At 38.6% G+C, this 11,889-nt stretch overlaps 1 protein-coding gene across 1 annotated transcript in view; it reads left to right on the top strand.

Annotated features, from left to right (window-relative positions):
- The first annotated feature begins 394 nt into the window (after positions 1–394).
- The window catches only part of LOC126812091 (uncharacterized), a 32,203-nt gene continuing 20,708 nt past the window's right edge, over positions 395–11,889 (top strand). Inside the window, exons 1-8 of the mRNA XM_056098631.1 lie at positions 395–471; positions 569–621; positions 3,351–3,444; positions 4,141–4,218; positions 5,471–5,536; positions 6,998–7,102; positions 8,346–8,598; positions 9,682–9,858. Coding sequence (XP_055954606.1) covers positions 433–471; positions 569–621; positions 3,351–3,444; positions 4,141–4,218; positions 5,471–5,536; positions 6,998–7,102; positions 8,346–8,598; positions 9,682–9,858 — 865 coding nt within the window. The 5' untranslated portion in view covers positions 395–432. The remainder of the gene's footprint in view (positions 472–568; positions 622–3,350; positions 3,445–4,140; positions 4,219–5,470; positions 5,537–6,997; positions 7,103–8,345; positions 8,599–9,681; positions 9,859–11,889) is intronic.

Below are 11,889 nucleotides of genomic sequence, written 5' to 3'. Positions count from 1 at the left end.
CATTACACATAGGCGGGAACACACCATCGTCCAAATAAAATTCCCCGAATATGTCCGTCTTCAATAGCCCAATTGATGCAGAAAAAAAACATTTCGTTATTAAACCAGTGCAGTATATTAAAACTTCTATAAGATAGCCTAAGTATAAATTAAATGGTTGGACTTGGTCAGTTGGTTGGTGGTCGCGTAGTACGTGCATGGTATAGATTGAATCTAGTATTTTCATCACATCGTGTTATGCATTTAGCTGAAATTATCACAGCAAACAGATGAGTCAACGTTCGAGGCATATAACACGTCATTTGTAAAATATTGTCGGAAATGTGCTGGTGGTTTTCAAGCCTTTTCCATTTTATTTGGTAATGTCTATTTTTAGACATGCATCGTAACTTGATGTACCCCAGCGCATGCGCGAATAATGTAAACACCAACATGGCGGCTGAAGAATCGCTGTATTATGGAACTTGGAAGGTAGAATTAGATGACATTATGCACTTACAAAAATCAGTATTTTATTTAAATGAAAAGTTATTTGGGATTTTAAACATTTTGTTTGTTATTTTTTCAGATTGTTGAGTGTGTTTCTTTGGCTGGAGTCGTGGAAACGACGGGAGTTGAGGGGTAGGATTTCATCGATTTTTGTAAAAATAAAAAAAAACAACTAACAAACGTTCTAAATCTCGACTTCCGTGACTGTATCTCTTTGTGTCACGTTTTTGATACTATCATGTCCACCACCTGACTCAAATTAGATATCTTTGCAATAAATTTCCTTTGGTTGTTTTGGACAAAATTCGCAATATATGAGATTCATTTGTTACATAATCCTTAGAGAGTAGGCCTACAGACTAGGCCTAGTCAGTCACCATCATCCAACTCCTAGTCATAGGCTGCTGAGAGTGAGAAATAATGTGATGTCACATTAAAAAAAAATCAATGTCAATACTCAATAATATCTTATTATGCATTAAATTAGGCCTAGCTAGCTGATAAGATTTTATGGTACTATATATGATATGTCAGATCGAATACCTGACAACTCATCCCAAAGACATGAACTCATCTCAAGACAACTCATCCCAATATAAGACAACTCATCCCAAGTAAGAAGACAACTCATCGCAAGATATTAGCTATACTGAAACTCATACATAAAGATAAGGATATAAGGTCATATTCTGATGAATTTCTATCAGACAATGATATGGAAACAATCAGCACGACTGGGTCCAACATTTTAAGTTGCATGTATGGTTCAAAGAAGGAATTGAAACATGTACGCTATGATAACTATACGGAGAGCCCAAAACTTAAAAAAAACTTGAAATTTAAAACAACAATATCTATTTTATTAAAACAACAATATCAATTTTATAAAGATAACACATTTTTATAACAAAGAAAGCAATTGTATTAAAACAAATAAAACTAGCACTTATATTTGCTGGGATGAGTTGTCTTATATCTCGACCCATGTTTTAAAGTTGGGAGGAGTTGTCTTCTATCTTGGGATGAGTTGTCTTATATTGGGATGAGTTGTCATGGGATGAGTTGTCTTTGGGATGAGTTGTCTGTATACCAGAAATTGACTAGGCTAACACAACAGGTAATTGCGAACCTCTGAATTTGAGCACCTGTTAACATTTACTCAAAAGACATGAGGTAATTCACTTGGAAAGGATGGAGTCAGCTGGCTTGACATGTCTTGAATTGTTTTGTAGTTATAGCCCAAATGTGCCAGAATAGAGGTCAGATATAGACTAACGTCATACCCAATCCAATCTTAAAGGTGCTAAATCACTAATATTTCTGACCTAGAAATTGACACAAATGGGTCGCAAGGCATGTAATATGAATGTATATAAACTGATTTACATTCAATTGTTTCCATTTCTACTCTAAAATTTCAAATCAGTTATGTTCGTCGAAATATGCCAGAAGTCTCAATCGAATGGCAACTTCTAGAGTCTTGTTATTCGAGTCTACACCGATAGTATTAAATGCACATGCTCTCCAGATAAGAATATGATGTCACCGTTTGACATGACTTGTGGAAAAGCCTTGTTCTTCAAGTCCCTTATTACAAATGGCACTGAAACGCATTATGGAACACGATTCATGTACCAATGATAAAATGTCTTTTCTCGGTAAGATCACAAAATCATTGTTGATTTAAACTGACAAATAATTTGTGTTTTCAATGTCGAAGACCTTGGATGATACATGTATTAAGTTAGAGACTCAATTGGCTACTCTTAGGACATTTATTTTTAAAAAATCCTTTTTGGTCAAAACATTATTTAAATCAATCAAGTTTTAGCCATTATTGGTTTATATTGGTTCCTACTGATGTCACACTACCAATACCATCTTAAATTAATGGAGTCACTGTGGGTCAGTGAGTAAGACGCTGGCTCGCTAGCCTGAAGGTCGGGTGTTCGATTCCATGCATTGGCAGTTGGAATTTGATATAAGAGTAGAACGTAGTGCCGCTGTCCGGGCAAAATTTCCCTCATAGCACACTGTATGGCGTATGCCCGTCTTCATTAGCCCAGTTCGGAGCAGAACAGTAGGACGTTAAATCCCATTTCATTTCATTTCACCATCTTAAATGGAGTCACTATGGCTCAGTGATTAAGATGCTAGATCGCTTGCCTTAGGGTCTCGGGTTCACTCATGGTTTTAATTAAGTGAGAAGATGAAACTCCTGGTATAGATTCATTATATCACTACCTTGACTAAGTTCAATAATCAGAATTTTCTGCTTAGGCTAAGTTCAATGATGAGAATTTTCTGCTTAGGGTATGAAGCGATAAGTAATTTGATTGGTCAAGACTTTGAAACGTAACAACCCTGCTTTTAATTGAGTGAGGTAGAATGTTTAAACTTGATGTAAATGTTCATTAGGTGAATGTCTTGACTGAGTTCAATGATTAACATTTCGAACTAAAGCTAAGCAGAGCTAAGCAATTTCATTGGTTGATGCTTTGGGACAAGATAATCTTGATTATATCTGATAGAGAATGATGAAACTTGGTCTATAGTTGATAATCAGCTTGATTGCTTGATACTTTTGAAAAAAAGTAAATGTGCTATTAATTAATATGTGTCATCTATTTATTTTGGAATTTCGATGGGGGACATGAGCCTGTTTTTATTCAGATATGCTTCAAACAATTGTTTTAGAATTTAATTTGCAGAAGAAAAACAGTTAATATTGAGAGGTAATTAACTCGCTCGATGTCACCCCTCTCAGTTACAGTAGCGGCCCAACGAAAATTTACTGTTGATCATCATTTCATTTCCTTTCATTAAAATAATCGCATAATGATATATTCTTCCTTTTTAAGAACTGAATTTCATCTAGATGAGAATGGTGATGTGTCATGGAAAATATCAGAAGATGCTGAACATATGCCTTTCTTTAACTGTGAAACCTATGAGGTACTGTGTAGCATTCATATATAATATATAATTCTTGAATTCAAACCTTGGTATTGTAATGGGGGGGGGGGTGGATGTCCAAATGAACTGTCATTGAGTCAATTGGCGTGGTTTCGATTCCCCGGTTGTACGTGACAAGGAATAGGGTCGACTGTCCACGCTCTTGGGGATTTCTCCGGGTCCTCGGGTTTCCTCCCACTGCTAAAGACCCCTACGCACAAGCAAATTATTGAAATAAAATTGAACCATATGATGTTAGTCCTGAAATGACCTAGTTTTTGTCGACTGGTCTTAAACCCCATAGTCTGGAGGTCACAGTTTGCTCCCGGTGTTGGCCGAGAAAATTCATCTGGATTTTCCTGCATGGTTTTCATTGTCAGATGTGACAAAAAACAAGGTCCTGTGTACACATTGGCATGCACATAACAGATCCCCTAGCAGTTGGAATTCAATATAAGAGTGGGCCTTAGCGCCGCAATCCGGACAAATTCCCCTTATATCCCCCACTGTATGGCTTATGCCTGTCTTCATTAGCCCTGTCGGAGTAGGACATTAAACCTCATTTCATTTTCTTGTCTTTATTTGTATTTTTTTCTATATATATCCTGCCATTTATATTCAGGCCCCTGTTTCACAAAACGTTCTCGGACTTAACTCAAGAATGTACTCAATCTACTTGGTGTTTTGTCCTTGCAGGTAACACCGGAAAAGGGAAGTAATCGAGCATGTTTAAAATTTATTGGAACATTTGCTGGTCATGTGATAGAATTTAAGGTAATTATTGATATGCAGCAAATATCTTTTAATAATTAGAATCTTAAAGTCCACTATAATAACTATCACTATTTTAGTCTCGGTCACCCAGAAGCTCCTTGTCTTCAACGTTGCCCATGCGTAACTGGAAGTTTGGTTTTTTATGTGGTTGATTATCCAGTATCTTTGGCCAAGTCAAGTAAGAGTTGCTCCCCTACCCTTGCCTTCATGCATTGATATAAACAAACATGAATCATGATGACGAATTAGGATTAATTAAAGAACATAGACATTGTCCATGGAGAGAGAAATTTTACAATAAAAAAAAATTAGGAGTGTTGGATATTGAACTGGCAATGCAATCAAATGGATTTTCTGAAATGGCATTCTTGAATTAATTTAATGGGTGTTAACATCTTATTTTAGTTACCTCTCTTAGACTTTGTTTATGATAATGTAAAAGACCGGATAATCTAGCCAATGACCTATTATTCTCAAATGTTGACAACGCATCCAGATTAATATTCGTAGAATATTTTTCTGGATGATAGAGACTATCAATATTTATACAGTGAGGGGGCCGTAGTGACTCAGTGACTAGGATGTCACAGGTTCGGTCCCGGTGTTGACTGAGAAAGTTCCTCATGATTTACCAACATTATGTCCCTGTGTAGGTGGTGCAGGACGTACAGAGGGCTTGACAAAGGAAAGTGTCTAGTTGTTCGGCTGGAAAGAAAAACTGAGGTTCCATGTACACATTGGTGTGCATGTAAAAGATCCTTTAAAAGTTGGAATTCGATATAAGAGTAGGCTGTAGTGCTACTGTCCGGGCAAATTTTCCATCACAGCAAACTGTATGGCGTATGCCCATCTTCATTAGCCCATTCGGTGCGAAACGTTAGGATGTTAAACCCCATTTCATTGCAGTTTTGCTGAATTTTGGTTTAGTATTTTGAAAATGATGAAAATCGAGTCAGTTCACTAATTGGAAGCCGGGGTGAGAAGATTGTTTCCTTTAGCTGGTCACGGTGAAAAGGAAAGTACCCTGTTAAATTCCACCAGGCACTATTCTACACTTTGCAACCATCTTTATATAGAGTCTCAAAATAGAATTTTATGGCTTGAAACATAAGCTGTTATTTTATTTTACCCTGAGGGATGACAACATGAAATTGATATTCAAAGCAGGCAAAAAATATTTTTTGGCCTTGTGCCCAGTAGTAATATAAGTTTATCTATAAATGTTTTTTTTGTTTGTTATATTTTTGTATAGATTGAAGTAGCTGAAGATTTAATGTTATTAACATATGAAAGATGTTGTATGTTACAGTGTCAAAAGGTACAGTAGTCATGGTTACATCTATTTGATAAGGCCAACTTCAGGTTTGGTCAAAGGTCACGAGATGTAAACAAGGTTAGAGCTAATCCCAACCCTAACCCTAACCCTTGACCTACCCCCAATACTTAGCCTAACCGTAACCTATAATCTCGCCAACAATCTTAAGCCTACAATCTTGCCAACAATCACGCGCCCTAACCCTATTTACATCTCAGTGACCTTGACGAAAATTGAGCTGGCCTTAACAAATAGATTTAGCCATTGTTTTAATGACTTTATATTTTTAGATGTCGTTGTATATTGTTGTCACCCCTTTCCGTAGACCACAATGTCTTATGACCACACTGCAGACAATTTTCATCATTCCTGTATTTTTTAAAATTTGTATATGTCATTGACATGAGTTAGGGAAGGCAGCCTGTTGAATTTCGGTGATTGAAGACAATATTTTCAAGAATTATTGCCCTTGATTAATTTGTAGAATCTTGTAATTGGTCATATCAATCCAATAGGAAACGCGTCATAGTTTTGATACATTACACAAAATCTAAAGCAACAGATGGCTTAACCTGAGACAAGAATTGGGCTTGGGTCCAGATTGAGGGGGCAGGGACCTTCCCCTGCTCTTGCCAAGCTTATTTTTTTTCTCCTTCGTTATCAAAATGATATCAAAACACATGCAAAGCATTAGCTTCACTCCACACTTATCCTAATTCTATACATGTATTGATGTAAGGGGATTGGATGGTGAATGGTTAGCACATGCGCGCTATATCATAAAGTCTGTCATTGAGTCAACTAGCGTGGTTTCGATTCCCCTGTTGTACATGACAAGGAGTAGGGCCGTCTGTCCAACCTTGTGGGTTTTCTCCAGGTTCTCCGGTTTCCTCCCACTGCTAAAGACCCCTACGCGCAAGTGAATTATTGAAATAAAATTAAACCATATGTTAGTCCCAAAATGACCTAGTTTGTGACAAGTTTCTCTCTCTTTCTCACATTGTTGTAAATAATGAGAAATCTTGTCTCCGTGTGTTTGATTCTATAAAGTTCTCTGTAATCCCCCAGACATCACGTCAAAATTGACTCCTATTTGGAACCCCTGGCTGCTTGAATTCCTTGACAACCCCTGAACTACCAAGCTTCCCCCTATAAAATATGTCTCTGTAGCTATCAATAAGTGAACTGTTATCTGTGTTTAATATTTCAGGTGGGAGTTGGATCGGTGGCTGAATAGTTTAATGCTTGTGTTTTAAATCATGGTCTGTCAAGTGGCATGGTTTTAATTCCATGCTTGTACGTGGAGTAGGGTAAAAAAAAATGTCCAACCTCCTGGGTTTTCTCCATGTCCTCCTGTTTCCTCCCACTCCTAAAGACCTCTACGGGCAACCATGTCTTAGTCCCAAAACAACCTAATTCCTACTAATGGACGTTAAACCCCATTTCTCTCTCTCAATATTTCAGGTTTCAACTTATGATCATAAAGATGACATACCGTTCTCATTTCTTGGTGCTTTAGAAGATGGTTATTTCTCAGATATGGTTATTAAATCAGAGAGTGGCAAGGAGGTTTGTATATTTATCTAAGTTGAAAAATACTACAAACTGAAATTATTTGAGATTTTGGCCAGTTGTGCTGTGTACAGAAGCATTCGAATCATTATGATTTATTAGATATTAATGAATCTTGGTGCCGCCATAGTTCAGTGATATAGGCGCTCGATAAGAATGTTCTGCTGGTCGGTTCCTACTCAAGAATAGCAGATATGGGGAGCCGTGGTGGCTTAGTAAGTGAGACGTGGGCTTGCTAATCTGGATTTCCCATGTTCGATCCAGGTGTTGCAGGTAAGAGTGCCTGGCAAGGGACAATGTATAGTCGTTCAGATGGGACGAAAACCGAGGTCCTGTGTACACATTGGGGTGCACGTAAAAGAACCCCTGGCAGTTGGACTTTGATATAGGAGTAGGCCGTAGTGTCGCTGTTCGGACAAAATTTCCCCAATACTAGTAATAACACATGGTATAGAGCATATGCCCGACTTCATTAGGCCAGTTGGTGTAGACAGATTTTATCAGATTGGTTGACAAGGAAAATTTTGCCTAATTGTATGGATGGGATGAAAAACCTAGGTTCACCCAGTTAAATTGTTTAGAAATATGTGACCGAATGGTTGAATGCTCGCGTATTAGATCATAACATCTGTCATCGAGTCAAGTGGCATGGTTTCGATTCGCTGCTGGCATTTGACAGGGAAGGGTCGTCTGTCCAACCTCGTGGGTTTTCTCTCTCTTTCTCTCTCTCACCAAAATATTGTGATGGGGAGACCTTGAGTAAAGTGGCATGGTTTGGATTCCCCGCTGGCATTTGACAAGGATTAGAGTCGCCTGTCCAGCCTCGTGGGTTTCTTTTTGGTTCCTCTGGTTCCCTCCCACAGCTAAAGACCCCTACGTGTAAGCCAATTATTGAAATAAAATTGAACCATAATTTAGTCCCAAAATGACATAGTTTGTGTCCAGTGACCGTAGACCCCCATCTCTCTCTCTCTCTCTCTCTCTCTCTCACCAAAATATTGTGATGACAAGACGTTGAGTAAAGTGGCATGGTTTGGATTCCCCGCTGGCATTTGACAAGGAATAGGGTCGCCTGTCCATCCTGGTGGGTTTTCTCTGGGTCCTCCGATTTCCTCCCACTGCTAAAGACCCCTACATATAAGCCACTTATTGAATAAAATTGAACCATATGTTATTCCTGAGATGACGTAGTTTGTGTCAAGTGGATGTTAAACCCCATTTGTGTCTCTCTATTTTACAGTTTAAAGTTCACAGTACCATATTAAACCTCAGTGCAGTTGAGATGGACTGGAGTCGACAACCACCACCTTTGTCGGGGTTACGAGAGGATGTGTTGGAAACAACTTTACATTATCTATACGCTGAGTGTTTACCTAGAAACTTATCCGAAGATACTGTGAAAAATTGTATTAAATCTGTAGGAAAAATGCCAGGATTTTCAAAGTTTTCAGAGCTTTGTGAAACATATTTAAAAAATACAGCCCTCAAGCAACGTAAGTACAAGGAAAGATTTGAAACATTTCACAGGTTTTCGAGGAGATCGGTACATCAGAGACTGTCCTGCACATATGACATCATATGTGGATTTTGGGTTAGGGTAAGGGTTAGCATTAGCCCTGTTTACATCTCAAGACTTTGACGAAAACTGCAGGTCCTAACCCTAACCCATAATCCACATATGCGTCATATGTGCTAAAATGTGCAGCGTTCTCCAACGTCAGCCAAGGGTTTATGTTGTGGATTAATTATTTAGTTTATTGTTTTGTTTTTTATTAACCTATTTCTTGTATTTTATATCCATATTTATTGTTTTATTTACGAGTAAGGTCATATAGGCTATGTGTGATTATTATTACCTTTCATATACGTCAGAAAACCCCAAAAATACTGTGAGAAATTGTTTATCGCTTTCGTTACTGGTCTACTGATAGAATTAAACTCTGGTCACCAGGTCATACAGAGAGTTTAAGTTGTGTGTGATGTCCTGGGGCCTGTTTCACGAAATCTTAACAAAAGATAAAATCAAAATTTTAGTAGATACTTCAATTTTGATTGGCTAGGCACTAAAATCAATTTAATATTATCCAATCAAATTACTAAAATTTGGATTTTATCTTAGTTAAAAATTTTGTGAAACAGGCCCCTGGTGATCGGATTCCATGTTAATTAGATTGGTTATTCAAAAGTATGATAGCAAAAGTAAAAAACGGTTGGGTGTCAACCCCAGTAACCCTGTCAATTTATGACCATGGTAAAACCTTCAGGGTTTAGAAATAGTATAAATAAAAGCCGGTCATGTGAGGTCAATCAGTCTGAAGAGTTTAATACAAACGAAACTAGTCACTGATACCATGGATAACCAGCTCTTAATGGCTACTCTTATATCTAATAGGTTTTTGTTTTTTTGGGTTTTTTTTTTTTAGAGATAACAAGTTTAATAACGGATATGCATGCTTGTGCTGATAGAATTATTGTGGTTTTTTTACAGAGATAATAAGTTTAATAACAGATATGCATGCTTATACTGATAGAATTATTGGGTTTTTTTTATTTGTTTTTTTTTTTTTGTTTTTCAGAGATAATAAGTTTAATAACAGATATGCATGCTTGTGCTGATAGAATTATTGAATTATTTACCGGTAAATCTAGTGGAGTTAATTCTGAAGGAGAACCTATAGTAGAAGAAGGTCTCATGTTAGATCCAGCTAAATTATGTTATACAGTTAGATTAGGTTTACGAGAAACTTCCGTTGGTAAGTTAAACAATTAATTTTGAACGCCATTTTCAAAAGATATAGATATTCGTGGAGTTATGGTAGTGAGCCATTTCATGCCTATAGATTTTAGACTATTAGTTATTGGCATTTTCCTTGGAGTCCCTCTCAAACTGGGGGGTTTGATGGCTGAATGGTTAGCACGTGCGCACTGTATCATACGGTCTGTCATTGAGTCAACTGGTGGGTTTCGATTCCCCGGTTGTACATGACAAGGGGTATGGTTGCCTGCCCAACCTCGTTGGTTTTCACGGGGTCCTCCGGTTTCCTCCCACTGCTAAAGACCCCCACGCGCAAGCGAATTATTGAAATAATGGTGTCGAGTGGAAGTTAAACCCAATCTCTCTCTATCTCTCTTTTAAATCTGATTGAGTCCAAACCACTGTTGATATTTTTGTTTTGTTTTCTTAAAGATATAATACAGTTCTCGCTATAATATACTATTCAAAAAAAGTAGGGGATATTTGATTTTGGGGGCATAATACTAAAATATGCAAATGACTACGAAAAAAGTCACTATAGAACCTAATAGAAGAAACATTCCAGTTACATGTGACGCCCAAACGCACCAATAGCTACCGCATGGAATGCAGGTGATGCTTGGGATCATCATGGGGGTCCAACCCAAAATTTGCACGACTCTGACTTTGAATGTTACAGTCATTGTGGCATTGAATTCCAGGGTGGAAACATCAGTTTAATTGTTTTAGTGACCAGAAAACAAATTTTGATATGCGTCGGCTTACCCAAAATGAAAGGTTACGTGCCCTTGGCATGCTACAGATCGGCACAACACAGGCGGTTGTGGCGCGGACGATGAATGTTTCTCAGTCTGTCATAAGCAGGCTATGGTCCAGATACCGTGATACACAATCTGTACAGGACAGACCACGCTCAGATCGACCAAGGGCGACAACTCAAGCCCAGGATCGATTTATCCGTTCCTTGGCCTTGAGAAATCGTGTCATCACAGCAAATCAGATCAGCGCTCGTCTTCAAACAGACACTGGTGTGAGAGTGAGTGGCCAGACGATTCGGAATCGACTGCATAGGGGTCACCTTCGCGCCCGACGTCCTCGCGTGATCCCTTGTTTGAGAGATCATCACATTCAGGCAAGACGTCGTTGGTGTAGGGATCGTCAACACTGGGATAATCGACGCTGGAGCAATGTGATGTTTTCAGATGAGTCAAGGTTCACTGTTGATTTTTTGGACAGACGTAGGAGGGTGTGGCGTCGTCGAAACGAGCGCTTCCAAGACGTTAACGTCATCAGACATGATCGATTTGGGGGTGGTTCTGTTATGGTGTGGGGAGGCATCACTGTTGCTGGAAGAACGGCTTTACATGTTGTTGCAGGGCGTGTTACAGGCCAGTACTACCGGGACAACATCTTGGCAGTCCATGTTGTGCCGTTCGCACGACGTCATGGCCGCCGTTTCATCTTCCAGGATGACAACGCAAGATGTCACAGAGCCAGGATCGTTACAGGTTACCTCCAACAACAGAACATCACCACATTACCTTGGCCAGCACTGAGTCCCGACCTCTCCACCATCGAGCATGTCTGGGACATGCTTGGACAGAGGTTACGTCAACGTCAACAACGTCCTGCCAATGTCCAAGAACTTGCTGCTGCGTTGCAACAGGAATGGGACAATCTGGACCAAAATGACCTTAGACGTCTCATTAGGAGTATGCCATGTCGGATCAATGCTTGTTTGGCAAACAGAGGAGGATTTACCCGTTACTGACTTGGTTGTGATGCTGTGGTAACTTTGCTGTTTGACCCCGGGTATCATTTTACCCTTATAATGGTCAGTCTGTGCCTTACTTAGTCTAACGATCATTTGGAATAAATCGATGAATGTGAACTTCATTTCATTTTGTCATTTGTTTCTTCGTCAGTTTCATTAGGTGACTTTAATAACACTTAAAAATCAAATATCCCCTACTTTTTTTGAATAGTATAGTTCTAAAATAGATAATGAAAAAGGAATATATTGAAAATT

This window comes from Patella vulgata, chromosome 2 (genome assembly GCF_932274485.2).
Source record: "Patella vulgata chromosome 2, xgPatVulg1.2, whole genome shotgun sequence".
Lineage (NCBI taxonomy): Eukaryota > Metazoa > Mollusca > Gastropoda > Patellidae > Patella > Patella vulgata.
The sequence above is the reverse complement of the archived record's forward strand: the minus strand, read 5'-3'. Positions and strand labels throughout refer to the sequence as shown.